The 23,186-nt window shown below is 41.9% G+C and overlaps 1 protein-coding gene across 1 annotated transcript; it reads right to left on the bottom strand.

The window, feature by feature from the left end:
* Nucleotides 1-454: 454 nt before the first annotated feature.
* LOC128741276 (dipeptidyl peptidase 9) lies at nt 455-20,382 on the bottom strand. The gene is made up of 7 exons (XM_053836967.1): nt 18,628-20,382; nt 17,908-18,565; nt 2,544-2,738; nt 2,150-2,464; nt 1,870-2,092; nt 1,623-1,815; nt 455-1,561 (listed from the first exon to the last, which is right to left on the bottom strand). The coding sequence occupies exons 1-7, from the start codon at nt 19,809-19,811 to the stop codon at nt 1,357-1,359; spliced, it is 2,973 nt and encodes a 990-aa protein (XP_053692942.1). The 5' UTR covers nt 19,812-20,382; the 3' UTR covers nt 455-1,356.
* Between the last annotated feature and the right edge of the window lie 2,804 nt (nt 20,383-23,186).

The raw sequence follows: 23,186 nt of genomic DNA on the forward strand, positions 1-23,186 counted from the left end.
CGACATACTCGAATGAACTCATTGCTGCCAGTAGTGCGAATATGGAAATTATAAGAATGCATTTTGCTTGGGTCATTTGGAGAGTTGTACCGGAGTCGTCTGGTTACTGATGAACGCACAACCCGTTCCCGAATGTAGCTTCGTTGACCGACGACGTCAAGTTCCCAAAACTCCCGATGTACTGCCAATTGATCACCCTTAGCTACAAGCTTTCAGTCGGATTTAAACGTAACCGCTGTTTAAATAGTTTAAAAGCCCTAGATCACGTCAAGGTTCTGTTTTATCGTAGGGATTTAAATTTCTTGAATCAATTTCAAACAAACTAATAATTTTTCATACCAAAAAAAAAACAGTTTGCGTCGAGCAAACATTAAACTAGCAAGTCTTTTGATTATTTCGGCATGAAGAAAAAAACGCCATCAGTCATTCGCAGCGCAGACAGTTTTGTGCATATAATAAATATATTTTTTTGCTCTATCGATCTCGGCAGAAAGGTTTCAATCTTGCACCAACCTTAATAAGGCTTTCATTTCTGCTACTCTGCTTGGCTTCTCCTACAGTACAATTTATTGTTTCATCGATAGAAAAATATACTTTCAGTACGAAAATTAATTAAAAGGCAAACATCCTTTGCCTAACATTTTGATTGACTTTCAATTAACGTAAAAATTTAAAATCGTCAATAAAAAACAAACAAACAAACAAACAATCCGTTGCTGCCACTGCGCAAACACAACTCATTAAAAAATAGCTATATTCATCTTAATCAATATTGTTCGCTACAAACGCGGTCACTAACAGTCTATAATGTGATGCTAAAGAGCTGTCGAGTAGAAACAAAACTTTCAAGCGATGTTTTGCCGCCTAGAGTAGATTTTGGCCTCTCAATTAATATTGTTGCACTGATAACCGTTTGCTTGTGTGAATAAGTGAAGCAACATAAACGCGTACCTACTCCGTCCACTAGTAACACAACAGATAAAACAGTCTGAAGATGAACGAATTTCTAGAGCTAAGGAACAAACACGTAACTGTAGCCTAAACCTAGTGACTGCATGCTTTACGTTTTCTCTCTTCGGGACACTCACTGCGGAAGGTGTGCAAGTTTCTCCCTTTCAACCAAACCGTACCGAACTCGGAACAGGAGCATAAAACAGAACAACAGATTGCTTACCGGTAATCGCGGAGCGTAAACTTCTACCTATATGCTATGACACAAGCGATGTTCCCTGGACGGGGGTCATACCAGGAAACGGATTATATATGGACAAGAGCGAAGCACGTGAGATTTGAGCAAAGGGAGAAAGGAACTGGATCGGGGTCGGGGTCGGGGTGGAACAGCATACGGAAATGGTTTCACAGATGATTCTGCAGGAAGGAAAGCAGTTTCGTTTCGTAGTGTTTACTTGCTTCCAGATTGCGCAAAGAGTGGCGTTCATTTGGGTAGACCTGCAGCTGGTACGGTTTGTTGGCTTTGATCAGCCCATTCACCAGCTGTGATGTGTGGAAGAAGTGAACGTTCTCATCGATAAGACCGTGGATGATCAGAAGACGGTTATCCCTGGGAGGAAGTCGAGGCAGATTGTGAGTAAAGTGGAGATTCAATAGTTCAAAAAACTTACTCATCCGGAAATTTGTGAATGTAGTTGAGGACCGAACCGGCGGTATAGCCAGACCGGTTGTTGTCAGGAAGATCCATATACCGCTCAGTGTAACCCGTATCGTAATACTCCCAGCTTGTGACCGGGGCACCCGCAATGGACAGTTTGAAGATTTCCGGATACTGCACCAAACCCATCAGACTCAAATATCCTCCTGCAATTGCCAAATTGATTAAACTTCTATCGCACATTTTCTTTCGCAGCGTACCGTAAGACCAGCCGTGTATCGCTACACGATCCATGTCGATGTAACCCAGCTGTTCGGCCAGTAGCTTTAACACTTCCACTTGATCAGCCAATTCGACCGTTCCCATGCGACAGCGAATGTGGCTCTCGAATTGAACCCCGCGGTGGCGCGATCCTCGCGAATCGACACAAACCACGCAATAGCCTTGAGCGGCCAGCATGTGCATCCGCAGCTGTCTCATTCCCTGTAACGATCTTATGAAAAAAAAAACTTCTAACCCAAAACTATCGTTTCAACTTACCTTAAACGTATTGCTCACAGTTTGCACCTCCGGACCGCCGTAAACGTTCAGCACCGTCGGATACTTCACGCCAAGCGTGAAATTGTGCGGTTTAAATACCATGGCGTAGATGGCCTCCCCCGAAGCCAACCGGGGACTGTAGATGGTCGGATTGAATTGAGTATTTTCCGAGGGACCACCCTCGAACAAGTATCCCATCGAGGTCAGTTCCAGTCCGGCGACGTTTCCGTTCGCACAGGTCTGCTTAATGTGTACCAGTTCCCACGAGGGCAGTGTTTGGATGTTGCAGTACGTCTGTAGGAACATTGTACAATCCTGTTTGGGGGGCAGAAAAAAAAGCGGGAAATCAAAAGCTCACTTTTTGCTGAACATTATTGTGTGCTCACAAACTTACGTCATTAAATTCTACGGTAAAGGAGCAACCGGGGTTGGTGAGCAATCGGAGCCAGTTTGGTTTGAGTAAGCTGACGACGTACAGGTGCTTCTCCAGGGGGGTCTGGCGAAGTCCCATGAAGTATACCAGCTGGTTTCGTTTGTCTACCCACACGTTGCGACCAAGAACTTCCCAGTCGCCGGATGTTAACGCTATCTGTTAGAGAGAAGTAAGCAGATTTCCATATAAATAATTGCTCTGATAGTATAATTAGATAATTACAGTGTTTCATTCGACGTAGGACTACCACCCCTATTCTGTATTTCGAACGAGTTTATGTTTCGTTCGAAACTGACATTTCGTTCGAAAAAACCGCGGTTCGAACGAAAGATCTTCATATGAAACCGCGGTTCGAACGAAAGATCTTCATATGAAAAAACAACTCGAACGAAATATTTGCCAAGTCGATCGAAATATTTCAACTCGTTCGAAATACAGAATATGGGTGTACGTCTTACGGGTAGGTAGTGTGCCATCTTAAAAAATTGAGTGTCATCAAAGAAAAATGGTTAGAAAATGAGCACTAATAACTCAGTGATTTCAGAATTGATTTTCAATATTTTTGCACCAATCGATCGAAAAATCTTCTGCGCTCGAAAAAACCTTCTGAGGTTATGAGGGTTGAATATTCCGGATACAGAATATCGCTTATCCCAGCATCAAAACATGTCTTGCGTAACACATAATTTCGGGAATGCTATGTTGCGCTACCGTCCGTCGCGAGAAACGGCATGAACAGTGCTGTGCATCATTGTATCGGCAATCACCGGTATCGTCTAGATTTCGCACGTGTTCAACGACCTGACTGCTGATCACAGTCAGTCGTCTGCAGTTGGTTAGCAAGTAAGACTTGGGCGATTCTTTAAGGCTGTAAAATAGACTTCGCACAGAAGTTTCTATCCCGAGTTTTTTAAAGTACTATTTTTTACACAATAATTTATGGGTAATGGCATAAAATCACAGTAGAAAGAGATTTTTTTTACGAAAACACACAAACGTACTCGAAAGCGTATAGCAGTGAAAGGAAGCGAGCGTTCTGCTAATATTACTGTAATTCCTTTCTAAGCGAAAACCTTCCAAAACAACGATCAAACAGAAAAATTCTGTTACCATTTTTGATCATCGCGTTGTTTCAACTTCCACATTTGTTTTGCGTAGATCGGGGTTTTCAGCCTAAATTTTTGAATGAGTAATAATATTCCTATGTTATTTCCTCCTTTTTACAATTTTTACAATTGGCCTTAGTGGGAACGTAACACTAACGTAACACGATTTTCCAGAAGACAGCCTATATGCGAGATCGTTAACGTACATGATGAAAATAAGCGGGCCCAGTATGCTCCCTTGAGGGAACTCCTGAAGGGACGTTGAATGTTGCTGAGCTTTCGTGGTCACTTACTTACTTACTTATGTGTTATGTCCGCCTGTCCGGCAGAACAAAGATTAAATCAGAGGTCTCCACTGCCAGCAGTTACCCGCCATGGCTTTTACCTGTCGCCAGGACAGGTTCTCGTCCACAACCCGGATGTCTTACTTACTTAATTGGCCTGATTTCTCCATCTGTTTCGGTCCATGGCAACTGATCTCCAGTTCCGCGGGCACCCAGTGCTCGCCAGATCTCGCTCCACCTGGTCTTGCCACCTCGCTTGCTGTGCCCCTCTTCGTCTTGTTCCTACCGGATTTGATGCGAAAACCATTTTTGCAGAATAGTTGTCCGGCATTCTAGCAACATGTCCTGCCCAACGTATCCGTCCAGCTTTAACCACTTTCTGAATACTTGGTTCGCCGTAGAGACGCGCGAGCTCGTGATTCATTCTTCGCCTCCATACACCGTTCTCTTGCACTCCGCCAAAAATGGTTCTTAGCACCCGCCGTTCGAAAACTCCGAGTGCTCGTAGGTCCTCTCTAGCAGTGTCCACGTTTCGTGCCCGTAGAGGACAACCGGTTTAATTACCGTTTTGTACAGTGTGCACTTTGTACGGGGGCTCAAATTGTTCGACCGCAAGTGTTTGTGGAGTTTCTAGCAGGCCCGACTTCCGCTGATAATACGTCTTTTAATCTCACGGCTGGTATTGTTGTCCTCTGTTGCCAGCGAGCCAAGGTATACATATCTTCGTTTTAGACGTATTTATCTTCAATCGAATCTCTTCTCCGCGTTTCAGTCTGGTGTACTGATCTTCCACCGCCTCAAATGTTCTGCCGACAGCATCCACGTCATCAGCAAAGCATATAAATTGACTGGATTTATAGAAAATCGTGCCCCACATTTCGATCTCCGTTCATCTTATAACACCTTCAAGCGCAATGTTGAATAGCAGGCAGGAAAGACCATCTCCTTGTCGAAGTCCCCTGCGAGATTCGAATGAGTCCGACAATCCACCCGAGATTCTCACACAGCACTGGATCCCATCCATCGTAGCCATGATAAGTCTAGTAAGCTTACCCGGAAAGCCGTTTTCGTCCAAAATTTTCCATAGCTCTTGTCGGTTTACGCTATCATATGCGGCTTCGAAATCGATGAACAGGTGGTGCGTGGGGACTCGGAATTCGCGACACTTCTGGAGGATCTGCCGCAGAGTAAAGATTTGGTCCGTTGTAGACCGACCCTCCATGAAGCTGGTAACTTCCCACAAATCTATTAGCTTTTGGCGACAGTCGAGGGAAGATGACTTGAGACAGTACTTTGTAGGTGGAATTCAGGATAGTGAACGCTCGGTAGTTCTCACAATCCAGCTTATCGCCTTTCTTGTAGATAGGGCAGATAACCCCTTTTTTCCACTCCTCCGGTAGTCGTTCCGTATCCCTAATCTTGACAATCAGTTGATGCAGACAGCCGGCCAACTTGTCCGGGCCCATTTTAATAAGTTCCGCTCCAATGCCATCCTTTCTCGCTGCTTTGTTGTTCTTCAGCCGCTAGATGACTTCTTTAACTTCCCTTATCGAGGGGGTGGCACAGCTTCGTTGCTTGCTACATCAATGTGGTCACTTCTTCCGCTATCATGGTCTTCCGCCTGCACGCCATTCAGGTGTTCGTCGTAGTGCTGCTTCCACCTTTCGATCATCGCACGGTCGTCAGTCAAGATGCCTCCATCTTTATCCCTGCACATTTCGGCCCGCGGCACAAAGCTTTGCGAGATCCGTTGAGTCTCTGATAGAACTTCCGTGTGTCGTGAAAGCGGTACAGCTGTTCGAGTTTTTCGCACTCCTTCTACTCTTGGTGGCGCTTCTTCTCCTTGAAGAATCGGATTTGCTGCTTCTGTTTGTATCGCTCCACATTCTGACGGGTGGCTCTACGCAGCATTTGTACCCGCGCTGCGTGCTTCTCAGCCAATATCTGCTGGCATTCCTCATCAAACCATTCGTTACGTCGATTCGGTGCCACACTGCCTAGAACGTTCTCCGCTACGCTGTTAATGGCTGTTTTCACGGCATTCCAACAGTCCTCAAGAGGGGCTTCATCCAGCTCACCCTCTTCCGGCAGCGCGGTTTTGAGAGATAACGCGTAGTTTTCGGCGACCTCCGATTGCTTCAGTCGCGCTAGATTATACCGTGGCGGGCGGCGATATCGTATGTTGTTCACAACAGATAGTTTTTGACGTATCTTTACCATCACTAGATAGTGATTCGAATCAATGTTAGCGCCCGCATAGGTTCTGACGTCGATAATGTCTAAGAAGTGCCGACCATCTATCAGAACGTGGTCGATTTGTGATTCTGTCTGGTTGAGTGATCTCCAGGTGTACCGATGGTAGAGGTTATGCTGGAAGAAGGTACTACGTATGGCCATGTCCTTGGAGGCGGCGAAGTCGACAAGTCTTAGGCTGTTTTCGTTCGTTTGCGGGTGGGCGCTGAACCGTCCAATCATCGGTTTGAATTCCTCCTCCTGACCAACCTGAGCATTACAGTCCCCGATGAGAATTTTGACATCATGTCTCGGGCAGTAGTCGTATTCACGCTCCAACTGCGCGTAGAATTCGTCTTTGTCATCATCGGTACTTCCGAGGTGAGGGCTGTGCACGTTAATTATGCTTATATTGAAGAATCGGCCCTTGATTCTTAATCTGCACATTCGGGGGTTGATCGGCCACCACCCAATCACCCGCTTCTGCATCTCGCCCATCACTATAAAAACTGTGCCCAGCTCGTGTGTATTGCCGCAGCTCTGGTAGATGGTATGACCATCTCTATACGTACGTACCATCGTTCCTTTCCAGCATACCTCCTGCAGCGCTACGATGTCGAACTTGCGGCTCTTCACTTCTTTAGAAAGCACGTGAGTACTTCCGAGGAAATTTAGAGACCGACAGTTCCATGTTCCTAATTTCTAATCGTTAGTCCGTTTTCGTCGCCTGGGTCTTTGCTGATTGTTCCGATTAGAGTTATTATTATTACTTACGGAGTCCATTGCTTTGATTTTTTTAGTGGTTCAGGCTTGCAAAGCCCACAATCAACCCCACAGTATCGCCGGAAGGCCCACGTAGCTCGAAGGAACCCTCCTTCCCTGTGTCCCCTGTTTGGATGTGCTTCAGATGAGGGTTAACGTGGGTAAATATTGAATTATCTAAATCTTGTTTTTAAATATGAAAAAATCAAGAATGCACTTTTAGGTGAATTGAGCCATTTTTTCAATAAAAACATCTGATGTGACATATTCAATTGAATTAATGTGTAACAAAGTGATTTATACCGCAGTTAACACTATAACGTCACTTTTGCAGCGAAATGGCGGTTACGTCACTTTGTTTTTTCAATTTTTTATACAGTTTTCGATGAAAATCGAGTTCTTAACAGCAGAAGCAAAAGAATTGCGTAAAGCACCATTTGGCAAAATAAAACCATTTTTGGCCAATTGGCGTTTACGTCACTTTTGCATATGACGGCAGTACAGTTGGCCATCTGCCCATGAAGTAATTTGCGGTTTCGTCACTAACCAGAATGACATTAGCTGCGGATCGGTTATCGGTTATCGGTAGGAGTGAGAGGAAAGCGAAGAGTGGAGGAGAGGATTCGGGAGTTTGATATTTGATGTTTTGCCTTTCTACTATCTATACCTATAAAGAAGGATTTCTGTCTGTCTGTCTGTCTGTCTGTCTGTCTGTCTGTCTGTCTGTCTGTCTGTCCCATGTTCCTTATAGAATCGAAAATTACTGAACCAATCGGCGTGAAAATTTGCATATAAAGGTTTTTGGGGCCAGGAAAGGTTTTAGTGATGGTAAGAGACCCCTCCCCCCACTAAGAGGGGGGGCTCCCATACAAATGAAACACAAATTTCTGCATAACTCGAGAACTAATCAAGCAAATAGAACCAAATATGGCATGTGGGTGTTTTCGGTGACAAGAATTTATTCTAAGGTAATTTGAGACCACTCCCCTCTTTATAAGGGGAATTATAACTCCTCTCCCCTTTAAGAGGGGGGGTTTCCATACAAATTTCCTCATAACTCGAGAACTAATCAAGCAAATGGAACCAAATTTGGCATGTGAAGGTTTTCGGGGGCAAGAAAATTTTCTATGTTGAATTAGGACCCCTCATCACTTTAAGAGGGGGGGCTCCTGTACAAATGAAATGCCAATTTCCTCATAACTCGAGAACTAATCAAGCAAATGGAACCAAATTTGGCATGTGTGTGTTTTTGAAGACAAAATTTTTTTCTATGATGAATTGGGACCCCTCCCCACTTTAAGGGGGGGGGCTCCTATACAAACGAAATACAAATTTCCTTATAACTCGAGAGCTAATCCAGCAAATGGAACCAAATTTGGCATGTGGGTGTTTTCGGTGACAAGAATTTATTCTATGGTAAATTGAGACCCATCCATCTTTATAAGGGGAATTGTAACTCCTCTCCCCTTTAAGAGGGGGGGCTTCCATACAAATTTCCTCATAACTCGAGAACTAATCAAGCAAATGGAACCAACTTTGGCATGTGAAGGTTTTCGAGGGCAAGAAAATTTTCTACGGTGAATTAGGACCCCTCCCCACTCTAAGAGGGGGGGCTCCTGTACAAACGAAATACAAATTTCCTCCTAACTCGAGAACTAATCAAGCAAATAGAACAACATTTGGCATGTGGGTGTTTTTTTTGGTGACAAGAATTTATTCTATGGTGAATTGAGACCCCTCCCCTCTTTATAAGAGGAATTATAACTCCTCTCCCCTTTAAGAGGGGGGACTTCCATACAAATTTCCTCATAACTCGAGAACTAATCAAGCAAATGCAACCAAATTTGGCATGTGAAGGTTTTCGAGAGCAAGAAAATTTTCTATGGTGAATTAGGACCCCTCCCCACTTTAAGAGGAGGGGCTCCTGTACAAATGAAATACAAATTTCCTCATAACTCGAGAACTAATCAAGCGAATTGAACCAAATTTGGCGTGTAGGTGTTTTTGGAGGCAAGAATTTTTTCTGTGATGAATTAGGACCTCTTCCCACATTAGGAGGGGGGGCTCCAATACAAATGAAATACAAATTTCCCCATAGCTCGAGAACTAATCAAGCAAATAGAACCAAATTCGGCATGTGGAGGTTTTTGGAGGCAAAAATATTTTCTACGGTGAATTAGGATCCTTCCACACTTCAAGAGGGGGGGCTTCTACACAAATGAAATACAAATTTCCTCATAATTCGAGAACTAATCAAGCAACTGGAACCATACTTGGCATGTGGGTGTTTTTGGAGGCAACCATTTTTCCCATGATGAATTAGGACTTCTTACCTTTTTAGGAGGGGGGGGGGCTCCCATTCAAACGAAATACAAATTTGCTCATAACTTTAGAACTAATCAAGCAAATGGAACCAAATTTGGCATGTGAGAGTTTTAGATGGCAGAATTTTTTTTCTGTGGTGTATTACGACCCCTTTCCCTTTTAAGAGGGTGGGCTCCCATACAAATGAAATACAAATTTCCTTATAATTTGAGTACTAATCAAGCAAATGGAACCAAATTTAGCATATAGGAGATTTTTGAGTCTTGAATTTATTTTATGATAGTTAGAGACCTCTCACCCCTGTGGTAGGGGGATATGGACTCTCATACAAATAAAACAGAAATTTTTGCGAAACTCAAAAACTAATCCAACTCGAGAAATTCGAGACTCTTCCATAAAACATTAATCAATAACAAGACCACAAAAACTATCTATAGTAACACTAGATCATTCAGGACGAGCCGGTTGCGAGTGTTGCCGGTGACCCGCCGTCGGAAGCGCCGCCCACTGGGGGGCTTGCAAAACTCGAGAAGTGACAAAGATCATCCGAGATTCATGATTTATGTACAACACAGGTTAATTTGTGGCAATACGAAGTTTGTCGGGTCAGCTAGTATATATATATATATATATATATATATATATATATATATATATATATATATCTATACCTATAAAGAAGGATTTCTGTCTGTCTGTCTGTCTGTCTGTCTGTCTGTCTGTCTGTCTGTCTGTCTGTCTGTTTTGTGTTCCTTATAGAATCAAAAACTACTGAACCAATCGGCGTGAAAATTTGCATGTAGAGGTTTTTAGGGCCAGGAAAGGTTTTAGTGATGGTTAGAGACCCCTCCCCCCACTAAGAGGGGGGGCTCCCATACAAATGAAACACAAATTTCTGCATAATTCGAGAACTAATTAAGCAAATAGAACCAAATTTGGCATGTGGGTGTTTTCGGTGACAAGAATTTATTCTAGGGTAATTTGAGACCCCTCCCCTCTTTATAAGGGGAATTATAACTCCTCTCCCCTTTAAGAGGGGGGGTTTCCATACCAATTTCCTCATAACTCGAGAACTAATCAAGCAAATGGAACCAAATTTGGCATGTGAAGGTTTTCGAGGGCAAGAAAATTTTCTATGTTGAATTAGGACCCCTCCTCACTTTAAGAGGGGGGGGCTCCTGTACAAATGAAATACCAATTTCCTCATAACTCGAGAACTAATCAAGCAAATGGAACCAAATTTGGCATGTGTGTGTTTTTGAAGACAAAATTTTTTTCTATTATGAATTGGGACCCCTCCTCACTTTAAGAGGGGGGGGGGCTCCTATACAAACGAAATACAAATTTCCTTATAACTCGAGAGCTAATCCAGCAAATGGAACCAAATTTGGCATGTAGGTGTTTTTGGAGGCAAGAATGTTTTCTATGATGAATAAGAACCTCTCCCCACTTTAGGAGGGGGGGCTCCTATACAAATGAAATACAAATTTCCTCATAACTCGAGAACTAATCAAGCAAATAGAACCAAATTTGGCATGTGGGTGTTTTCGGTGACAAGAATTTATTCTATGGTAAATTGAGACCCCTCCCTCTTTATAAGAGGAATTATAACTCCTCTCTCCTTTAAGAGGGGGGGCTGCCATACAAATTTCCTCATAACTCGAGAACTAATCAAGCAAATGGAACCAACTTTGGCATGTGAAGGTTTTCGAGGGCAAGAAAATTTTCTACGGTGAATTAGGACCCCTCCCCACTCTAAGAGGGGGGGCTCCTGTACAAATGAAATACAAATTTCCTCCTAACTCGAGAACTAATCAAGCAAATAGAACAACATTTGGCATGTGGGTGTTTTTTTTGGTGACAAGAATTTATTCTATGGTGAATTGAGACCCCTCCCCTCTTTATAAGAGGAATTATAACTCCTCTCCCCTTTAAGAGGGGGGACTTCCATACAAATTTCCTCATAACTCGAGAACTAATCAAGCAAATGCAACCAAATTTGGCATGTGAAGGTTTTCGAGAGCAAGAAAATTTTCTATGGTGAATTAGGACCCCTCCCCACTTTAAGAGGAGGGGCTCCTGTAGAAATGAAATACCAATTTCCTCATAACTCGAGAACTAATCAAGCGAATTGAACCAAATTTGGCATGTGTGTGTTTTTGGAGACAATTTTTTTTTCAATGATGAATTGGGACCCCTCCCCACTTTAGGAGGGGGGGTCCTGTACAAACGAAATACAAATTTCCTCATAACTCGAGAACTGATCCAGCAAATGGAACCAAATTTGGCATGTAGGTGTTTTTGCAGGCAAGAATTTTTTCTGTGATGAATTAGGACCTCTTCCCACATTAGGAGGGGGGGCTCCAATACAAATGAAATACAAATTTCCCCATAACTCGAGAACTAATCAAGCAAATGGAACCAACTTTGGCATGTGAAGGTTTTCGAGGGCAAGAAAATTTTCTACGGTGAATTAGGACCCCTCCCCACTCTAAGAGGGAGGGCTCCTGTACAAATGAAATACAAATTTCCTCCTAACTCGAGAACTAATCAAGCAAATAGAACAACATTTGGCATGTGGGTGTTTTTGGAGGCAACCATTTTTCCCATGATGAATTAGGACTTCTTACCTTTTTAGGAGGGGGGGGGGCTCCCATTCAAACGAAATACAAATTTGCTCATAACTTTAGAACTAATCAAGTAAATGGAACCAAATTTGGCATGTGAGAGTTTTAAATGGCAGAATTTTTTTTCTGTGGTGTATTACGACCCCTTTCCCTTTTAAGAGGGTGGGCTTCCATACAAATGAAATACAAATTTCCTTATAATTTGAGTACTAATCAAGCAAATGGAACCAAATTTAGCATGTAGGAGATTTTTGAGTCTTGAATTTATTTTATGATAGAGACCTCTCACCCCTGTGGTAGGGGGATATGGACTCTCATACAAATAAAACAGAAATTTTGGCGAAACTCAAAAACTAATCCAACTCGAGAAATTCGAGACTCTTCCATAAAACATTAATCAATAACAAGACCACAAAAACTATCTATAGTAACACTAGATCATTCAGGACGAGCCGGTCGCGAGTGTTGCCGGTGACCCGCCGTCGGAAGCGCCGCCCACTGGGGGACTTGCAAAACTCGAGAAGTGATAAAGATCATCCGAGATTCATGATTTATGTACAACACAGGTTAATTTGTGGCAATACGAAGTTTGTCGGGTCAGCTAGTATAAATATATAGTATAAAGGTATAGAAATCACTCGGAAAACCGGAAATGGAAAGAAGGTCCTGCGGGCCGAATGTTATATACCATTCGACTCAGTTTTGAAAACTGAGCATTTTCTGTGTGTGTGTATGTATGTGTGTGTGTGTGTGTGTGTGTATGTGACGCTTTTAATCTCACTCACTTTTCTCGGAGATGGCTGGGCCGATTTTAATGTTCTTAGTGTCAAATGAAAGGTGTGTAGGTGGTCGCTATTGAATTTCATACTGATCGGACTTTTAGTTCAAAAGTTATGTATAAAAATACGAAAAATATGGGACTTCATTATCTCATAGGTCTCTTAACCGATTTGAACAAAATTGATTGAATATGAAAGAGGAGCCTTGCAAACCCTTAACTTCCAAATTTCATGACGATTGGACTTGTAGTTTGAAAGTTACATAAAGAAATGTGAAAAAATAGTATTTGAAACATATTTATGTAACATATGAGCATTAATTTAATGAAAAACATCACACATTTTATGATTATTTGAAAATTACTGCTGAGATCTATCAAACGAAACTGAGTTATTTAAAATCGGACGCTTCATTCAAAAGTTATTCAAACTTTAACATTTAAGCCCCGTATATTAAACCGTTAAAACGTGTGAAATCAAAACATATCAATCAAATGTTGATTGTATTCAATGTATGAGATGTGTGTGATGTATGTGTGTATGTATGTATGTATGTATGTATGTATGTATGTATGTATGTATGTATGTATGTATGTATGTATGTATGTATGTATGTATGTATGTATGTATGTATGTATGTATGTATGTGTGTATGTATGTGTGTATGTATGTGATGACAATTTGCAATTTTAAAATTTGCAATGAAATATAAGAAAAGTGAGAAACATGTCAATTGTCTGAAGTTTTTGAAGCCTCTTAGTGGAATACGAACTCTGAAATTAAAGAAAAGAAAAAACTTTTACCGACTAAATTCCACTATTTAATATTTATTCGCGACAGATACGTATACGCTTTGAAATAAGACACTGATGAAGCCTGCACGTCGTAGGTGAACTACGTATCAGTTGCAAATAAATATTAAATAGTGGGATTCAATCGAAAAGTTTTTTCTTTTCTTCGATTTCAGATTTCAATTGTCATTTTCTTCACTTGCTGTTACTCACAATTGTACAAGAAAAGCAAAAAGCGGAGAAAAGCAGTTAATTAAACCCTCTAACGGGTAAGGCGGTCTGTTGACGGCCTTCGCTTTTGGAGCTCAAAAGCCGCATACGAAATTTGTTTTGAATTGACATCATGCAAAATGTGTTCAGAACAGAATTTTTGACATTTTGAAGGAGCGCTAGCTAAGAAATAGTTCCATTTCTCGTTTTCATATGTAATGCTCTATTCAGTAATTTTTTTCTAATTCAGATATATTGCAAAATTGAAGCCAAGCAAACCAATAGTAAAATTTTGAGATCAATAATTTTGTTGTAAATATCCTTTTTCTTCAAAAGCGAAATATAATAATAATTTTTCTGAACTCTTGTTTTTCAAAGATGCTAACTTTTGAATGCATGGTATTAATATCAAAAAATCTGCTATGAACAAATACTTCATATTGTCAATTCAAAACAAGTTTCGTATGTGACTCTGAAGCCCGAAAGTTAAGGCCGTCTGTAGACCCGTTAGAGGGTTAATTTCTAATTTTCTATACATATTCATTCAAGTCTGTAAAAATTATCTTTTGTGTTTACATTATTTTTCTATAAATATTATAAAACTAAATAAGGTGTTCATCAAGTAACATAAATGACGCTTACATGTATTTACGCACCCAAGGAAAGAAAATATAATTATTCTACACAATACGTTGTGAATTTTACTGGCAAATAAGGATTTTGAGGAATACGGAACGGATATTTTAAAAATATAGTCTAATATAACATCTATACATCTACAATTAAGTTCCTGAGAAATTAAATAATGATTATTGTGGCAGTAGAAAGGCTAGGTCACGCCGCTAGGTGCATTAATTCGGGTTTTTGATATTATTCCTACTGCAAACAGCCTCAGCGAGGGCCTCAGCTAATGTCAAAAAATCTTTATATGTGTGCGTGGTGGAATACTTTATAGAAATTGACATGTCTATCCTGGGCCAGTTACTCCTGCTCCCACTTGATTGTCCATTCTTGAACCATCTGTATAAAAAATTGTCGAGCCTGGACACAGATCGGGACCACCATCTTCCAAGGAATCACGTCTAGGCTCATATACACGAAATATTCGATTGAAGTTGTATTTTTTCTCCATCCAATCTTCATTACTGGTTATAAGAGAGTTAATACTATTATAAGAGAGTTTTTAGAATACTGAGATGACCTGTTAAGTCCCCTTCAAAAAGGTTCATTGATCTTTTGATCCTCACAGCACTTTTTTCAGCTTCTAATTGTATAAACTGATGCAATGGAAGTATATAGAGTAAAGCATCCAATGTCTTCGAAGGTGTACTTCTCATTGCACCTGTTATTGAGAGAGTGGCTAGCTTTTAAAGTTTTTCCAGCTTTATTTGGGTAGTTTTCTCTTTCGTTTTTGGTCGCCAGACCAACAAGGCATAGGTAATCCTGACAATAGCCGAATACATCCAATGGATCATCTTCGGTTTCAGTCCCCATTGCTTGCCAAACGTTCTTTTACATATCTAGAGCATTTGTTGCTTTGTTTACTGCTGGCTCTAGATGTGTTCCAATTGAGTTTTCTGTCAAGAAATACTCCAAGATATTTGACAGTGTCTAAAAGTTTTAAAAATGTTCCTTTCAATCTGATGTTATTTAATGTAAATGTTTTCCTTCTCGTAAATGGTATGATAGTAGTTTTATTGGTATTTATGCTGAGCTCCTGTCTATCGCACCAAGATGAAATCAAATTTAAAGCCATTTGCATTCGGTCAGCGATAAAAGTATCAAATTTTCCTCGAACAATTATGACTATATCATCTGCGAAGCAAATTATTTCAAAGCCTAGCGCCGTCAACTTTTGAAGAAGATCATCAACCATTAAAGACCACAATAGAGGTGGTATTACGCCTCCTTGTGGGCAACCTTGCTTATAGATGAGCTTCCAAGGCTTGCTGCCTTGGACGCCTTCCTTGATAACATTTCGCTAATCCAGTCGATAATGGATATATCGAGACCACGTTTCGTCATAGCCGTAATCATTGAATCATAACATAAGATGAATTATCAAATGCGCCTTCTATGTCAAGGAAGGCACCTAGTAAAATTTCTTTCGCTTTAAAACTTTTCTAGATTTTTTACAAGTTTGTACTGCTGTTATTGAAGATTTGCCTTCTTGATATGCAAATTGATATTCGCTCAAAGGATCTTTGGCTAAATATGACTTTATATGCTCATCAATTATTTTTTCCATTGTTTTTAACACAACGGACGATAAGCTTATCGGCCTGAAGGATTTTGGCGAAGTTCTATCCTTCTTATTAGCCTTCGGAATGAACGTAACCCGTACTTGTCGCCATACTGCTGGTATAGGACCTAGTATCAGGCTTGATTGAAAAAGGTTTGTTAGAATAGGTGTTAAAAACGCCTTGCCCTTCTGTAGTAGTACAGGAAAAATTCCATCCCTACCCGATGATTTGAACGGTTCAAGTGTCAATCGGCCATTCAACCTTGCTTCTATTATTAAAAGTAAAAATTTTTTTGGCCAAGGTACAAGCATCATTCCTGTTTCTATTTAATCCAGTCATTTCATTCGCTATTTCGTGAATGTCTGTCCTGGTTTTAAGATTTACAGTTCTCAATGCCGGTGCACTTTGGTCTCCGCATGTATTAATGATTAAACAGGAAAAATGTGTTCTCATGATTAACTCTAATGTTTCCTTAGTTGAGTTAGTAAAAGAGCCATGATCTTTAACGAGGATTTTCTGCAATCTAGCAGTTGCTGGAGTATTTTCAATGGTTTCACATGTGTGTCTCCAGTGAATCCTCTTTGATTTTCGTATTTCCCAATTATAGGCAGTGAGAGTTTGTTTATACTCCTCCCACTGTTGTGTTCTTTTTGCCCGGTTATATAATTTCCGAGTTTTCTAACTAAATTTCTCCAAAGTTTTGTTCCACCAAGGTACATCTCTATTCGTAGAGCGTTCCTTTGCAGGACAGCTTTCGTGATAAGCTTGTTGGATCAGGTTTGAAAGTTGTTTTGAGTTGTCCTCAAGTTCTTTACATGTCCTTGAGCAGCCTTTCAAGTTCTTGACTCTAAACTTTAATTTCAAATTATACTGCTCCCAGTTTGATTTCCTGGGATCTCTTATAATTTCCTTAAGTTGCTGATTAGCTTCGTAATCAAATATGATTTGCTTGTGATCGGACAAGGATTCTTCATTCGATACGTGTCAATTTTTTATTTTATCAGTCATCGTTGGACTGCGTAGTGTTAAGTCAAGTACTTTTCGCCTTATTGCGTTTACAAAAGTTGACTCTTCCCCCTTATTGCATATATCCATATCATTTGATGATATATAGTCTAGAAGGAGTTCACTTCTGTTATTGATATCTGTGCTGGCCCAAACAGTGTGATGGGCGTTTACATCACATCCAATTACAAGTGCTTTGTTTTGTTTCTTGCAGTAAGAAACCAAATTTACCACTTCTGATGGAGGTACTTCACCCACATCTCCTGGAAAATATGCCGATGCTACGCAAATTTCAGTCGTGCCATGGGTCGTTGGAACCTCCATCATTATTGCTGTGAGATCTTTTGTAATCAATTCTGCAATTGGAAAACTTGTTATGTTTTCACTTACTAAAATGGCAGCTCTTGGCGTGAGCTCAGAGCTCACCTTCGGCGTAAATCAATTTACACGACTCTGTAGCAATTCCTTGTATCCTACCTTTATAGATCCAGGGCTCCTGGATCAGTGCTACATCCAGGTTGCTTTCTGTGAATCTTCTACAAAGTACAGCAGTTGCTCCCTGTGCATGGTGAAGATTCGCCTGGACAAATTTAACATTTTTTCTTTGTAATTTTATATGATTTGTGGTACGACCGGGCTGTTTTGGGTTTAGTCTTGCACCATTGACACCACTGGGTCCTGGGATTTGACTGTGCTTTTTGAGTCGCCATCTTAACGTTTTTAACTTTAACGAAATCAGCAAAAATTACCAAATGCTTGCACAAACAATAAACTCTTGAAAAATGCTAATAGGCCGAATGCAAACAAACTGAGTAAGAGTTATGTTTAATTATTTCCTATGCTAATCCACCAAACATAACTCTCAGCCGGTTCGTAAGGTCACGAAAACTCATAATTTTACGATAAGCACTACGTCAACCATTAAGTCGTGTTTATAAGCAACCCTATCCGATATTTTTACCTTATTGACCACCCGAGGTTCGAGTGTTCCACACCCATCAAAGTAAACCGCTGCCGGGGTTGAAGTACTTCGACTAGCCGCTGGATGTTGCTGCTGCTGGTGCTGATGGTGATGTTGACGATGGTGATGGTTGGTGTCAGTTCCCTTCGGGCGCGGGGAACCGTCGTTGTGATGATGGCAGTGGTTATGACTGCTATTGTCGATGTTGTAATTATTTCTACTATTGCTACCGTTGCTAGCAATGCTGCCGCCGCTAGCAGTGGTCGTGTTGATGCTGATGCCATGCGTGGCAAGACTAGATGTTACCAAGTACAGATGCCGAAAGTCGGTTTCCTCCGATGCCCACAGGAACACAACCCGATCGTCAGTGATTTCGAGAAAGTGCAGCACGTCGTGCACGTTAACCCAATTGCTGGAGGTTTCTGAGTATAGCACCTGCATGGGGCGTGTCAATCGAGCCAATGGCGATTTCCAGTAATCGTTGGTGGAAGACTCAAGGATGGACGACGATGAGGAGGGCTTAGAGTCTTCGGCGGATGCTCCGCCAGCCGCTGACGGAGACGGCGATGAGTTGCTGTATAGCTCACAAAAATTATCCAACGGAATCAGCACCAAATCCAGGCGCTGTTGCACCCTATCGACAAGCTGAGCCCATACACTATGGAAAAGAAACAATAAACAGTTAGAAACAGGCCTTCGAACGTGGTAACTTCAACTTACTAATTCGAGTCCGGGGTCCAGCCAACTCTAACCACGTATTCCAACCACGGAAACGCGTAGTTCAGTGGACACTGTAGCTCCTTGATGCAGGCATCGGTGATTTTCAACGATTCCGACAGACGGAATTGCACCAATTTAAGTTTTGATTTCGCATTTGGCGTTCCAGCTCGCGGGAAGCGATACTCCTCGTAATCTCCACCGACGGATTGCGATGACGGAAAAGTGTACAAGCTGACGTCGCTTTCATCAACCTCCTCGTACACTATGCGATAGACCTCGTCGTCGCTGCTCGGCTGCCACCAGAAGCCCTGATAGCGACTAAACTCTTCCTGCATGACGTAGGACGGAACCCCAGCGGTAAGAGGATCCTCCGCAAACGATCTACGTCCATCGTGTGCAAAGGTCAATCGTTCGCTGTGTCCGCTGACAGTATGAACAACCCAAATATCTCCATTGCATACATACGCCAGCAAATCCGAATTCTGCGGGCAAATCTGCGGATCTATAGCTGCTGAGCGTTGAAAAATGCGAAGTTCCGACGGAAACAGTGTTCCTTCGCCGTAACCCGTGTCCAAACACTGATAAAGCGTATTGCACGCAGGGAAGACTATTTTGCCACTTGCTTTGTGCAGCTCGTAAGAAGTGATACCCCAGATGGAAAGACGTTTCCTTTCCAAAAGCAGCTGCACTTCACGAGAATTGTTCGTGGACAGATGTGTCGCAATTGGCTCCAACACAGGATGCCACTCTAGACGCATCGGTGCACAATTGTCCGTCTCACTTGCTGGCACATCCGTGTAGAACAACACCGTGTCCCATCCGTTCGATGGCGAGCTGAGGAAATAAACCCGTGTCCTACCATCCGACAGGGTGCGAAAATTTACACTCATCGGAAACATGCTTGCCATCGAAGACATCTGTCGCCGCATATCGTTAACTATCGACTTCAGCTCGGACCAAGTCTTTTTGCGACCACTCCCACTGGGAGCCGACGCGTTCCGCTGCAGCTCCATCATCCGTGGTTGTCGCCCATTGAACCCTTCCAAACCGTTCTCATCCCCACTGTCGTCACTGTCACGCAAACTTCGCGCTCCTCCACTCCCGGAAGCACCCTCAGAACCGTTTCCGCTACCACTCCCGCCTGCTGCGGTGCTAACACCGCCCCCAATACTACTGCCGTCCATCTTCTTGCGAATCTTCGCCCAAATTCTGCTAGCTTCCTCCAAGTTGGCTAAAAGTGCTAACAAAATCGGCAACACCTGACGTAGATTTAGCTCACCCAGCGCGAAAGCTTTTCGATCGGTCGGTCTCTGCTGAGTCTCACAAGAATCTGTCCGCCAAACAGTGGGTAGCCCTCAACCAACGTGCGACCAAGCAAGTCAAATCAGCACTTTTGTTCAGCACAAAACAATCTCATGGCCTTTCTAAAGCGGACGATGTCGGATTCTGGCGAAAAGGTTCCCTTATCTAACCAACACCCTTCGTTGCCACTTTTCTTCCGCACACGACGATCGACGACCACTATGACTATACAAATTGTAAAGATTTTTGACAGACAAAACAAATGGTGGCACGATTCAGTTCAAGGCGACGATTGTTCACCCGCGAGCAGGAGTTTAATTTCCAACTGCTAGTCGTCCAATTACAAAATATTGTCGGCCTTCGCCAATCTTAAACAATCACAGCTCGCGAATCGCTTTGCGTTATTGGATAACTGGCAGAAAAACAATGATTCGCGGAACTTTACTGCTACTCTTGCTTTTTTCCACTTTCTCTTCTTTTGGTATTGAGTTTTTTTTGCAAACTTTCTTTCAACTTTTGCTACTTTTCTATCACGGGGTGACGTTTTGTGATTTTTGATTCGAAACTCGTTGAAGAAGGTATGCTGCACAGTGACTGTACTGACAGTGGACAAAATTTCTGAGCCGAAGATGATCCCGTATAAGCATTGCACGCAGACGTCAGTGCGCTTTTTTTGTTCCAGGTTTGACAGTGTTGTGTGGATTGTTTTGATCACTTATTCGCAAAAACTTAGAAGAAAAACCCGATTTAATCCACCTAGTGATGAAAGGAACCTTTGTTATACGGTCTTACTTGCTATTTGAGATAGAAATCGACACGTCTTCGTCTATTCACACTTAATCGATTCGGTAAAATTTTACCGAAATCTAAACAGCAGAACGTTCGGTAAATTTTTTTATTGCACCAAACATTATTAATGATCTGTAAACGTCGATTGGCACCATCAAAATTTTTACCGAACGTTCAGCTGTTTATATTTCGGTACAATAGAGGTTTTCCGTCAAAATTTTTTTTTTCACTAAATGTTCGGTTTTGACTCTTAGAAATGATACCCATATAAAACTTTCTTTATTAAAGCCTCTAACTACTGTAAAAATGAAAAACTAAAATACGTATATTTCAACAGGTCACTTCTCGGATGTCTTACATGCCTTTTTGTACCAGTGTCCTCTATTTTCACCACTTCGAAACCATTTGTGCCACTCTTTACTCTTGTGGCAAGCAACAAACGAAATGAAAAAGAAGGTAATCATTAGCTTTTCATTCGTTTTATCCTTTTCACTCTACCGCTGATACACATATGTCAAAAACTGTTATGCAATGCTGCCAGAAAATCTGAAAATTTTGATAAACAGTGCAGCCGAAACGAATTTTTTTAAAACTCAACATTCGTGATTTGGTGATAAGAAACTCAACATTCTTGCAATTTGCATTGTTTAAAAAATCGTAGTAAATTCTAGAGTCAACGAAAAAAATATATTTTTGCACCATTGTCACTCGTATTGGGAGTACTTTTGAGAAAAAATAAGAAAAGGAGGGGTATGATCTGACGGAAAACCTCTATTTTACCGAATTCGGTGCTTTTTGTTAAGTGTGTTGGTTAACGTTGCGTAGTGCGTTGGTTTACATAAAATTTTTGAAAATTGAATAAGTTTACAAAATTTGAACAAAATAAGAATTTAATACTTTTAAATTTTGATAGATCCTTTTTTCATGAAATTGCTGAGTAAGGATAAGTACCCAAGTAACCATAAGCATTAATCCAAAACCGCATATTGGAAATAATTCTGCATCCGTAGTGCCAAACTTTTGTATATTAGCAATCTTAATGCTTATAAAACGTATATTAACATTGTTGATGCGTAGAAGCATTCACGTAAATCAGTATTAAAGAAAGCAACGTTTGCTGTGGTAGAGCGAGACTCTCTACCGTATGCACTTTCGGCATCCGATATGTCTTCGCATCACGCGCACCAGAGATCTCCAGCGATAGCATCACGGAATTCATCTCCTGTCGTTGATAATCTCCCGTCCAACCTGGACACAACGGATACGAATTGCATTCAAGATCCAACTCATCAAACTGTGCTCCATCAACGTTACTGATGAACCTTCGTCCAGGAGAGCAAATGTACGAACGGACTTCCCTCGTCCGTGAAGAATGACTGGAAGATAGCGGAAAAGAATCTTACTATCGTAACTGACGTGAGTATTGCACTGTTTGGTAGGTGTTTCTGGTGTGACAAGGTAGTCCGATATTTGGGAATTTCCCACTTTCTGGTATCGCGAATCATCATGAAGCAGCTCGTGATGCATATACGAACAGCCATTTCTTCCGCAAGCTCGCTTGACTGCGCACGCTCCGAAATGCTTGGTCAGACACTTCCGGCACAACTTATTCTGCTTCAGCACTGCCCATCTTGCTCCGATATCAAGTCTTTGGAATTTCCAACACGATCCCACACTGACACATCCTCCTTGGCATATCACACATTGTTTTCCAGCTGATTTCGATGTATTCCTAGAGGACTCCGTACAAATCGCCGATGCCGACGATGACCGGGTGGTGCTGGATTGAAGGTGAACGTTAACTTCGTCCTTCCTCATACGTCTTTCAGGCTTGCTAACGTAGGCACAGACTGTTGACGGAATCGTTACAACGCACGCCGCGTCCACTAGTGTCTCTAACCATTTGTTGAAATCCTCCAGTGTCACTGTCTTTAACGTTTGAGTTGATGGCAGTCTCTCGACAAGTTCTTGAAGGAGTGCCACGTTACATAGATGCTCGTTCAACCCACAGGCTATGATAGTTGCACACATGTTCTGGACTGCAACACCAAAATCGATCAGAGTTTCTAGATTCTCCGTCTTCAGCGCTGCCATTTTCCGAATCTTGCAGACTAGCGAGTGGACGATAACCTCCGGTCGTCCATATCGCATTCGCAGTGTCTTGATAACACCTGCGAGTCCCACTGGATGCAGTAGCCGGCTTCGAACGGTCTCAAGAGCTCTTCCCTTTAAACTGCGCTGAAGTCGAAGCAGGTTTTTCTCATCGCTGAAACCACACATCCTTGTACTGCTCTAGTACGCCGATATAAAAAGAGGCCACTCTTCCGGATTTCCCGAAAACGTAGGCAGCTCCTTTGACACTGCATGTCACGCGGCCAGTTGACTTTGGCTGAGCTCGTTGTGATCATCGTCGAAGAGATTTGACCGGCTTCTGTTCACTTCCATTGCCCTTATTCGCTCCTCTAGAG

This window comes from Sabethes cyaneus, chromosome 3 (assembly GCF_943734655.1).
Source record: "Sabethes cyaneus chromosome 3, idSabCyanKW18_F2, whole genome shotgun sequence".
Lineage (NCBI taxonomy): Eukaryota > Metazoa > Arthropoda > Insecta > Diptera > Culicidae > Sabethes > Sabethes cyaneus.

Coding starts and splice junctions, on each gene's coding strand:
- LOC128741276 (XM_053836967.1), bottom strand. CDS start 19,811: ATGGACGGCAGTAGTATTGGGGGCGGTGTTAGCACCGCAGCAGGCGGG. Junction 2,465..2,543: donor TTACCGTAGAATTTAATGAC/GTAAGTTTGTGA, acceptor CCCCCCAAACAG/GATTGTACAATGTTCCTACA. Junction 2,093..2,149: donor CTGTGAGCAATACGTTTAAG/GTAAGTTGAAAC, acceptor AGATCGTTACAG/GGAATGAGACAGCTGCGGAT.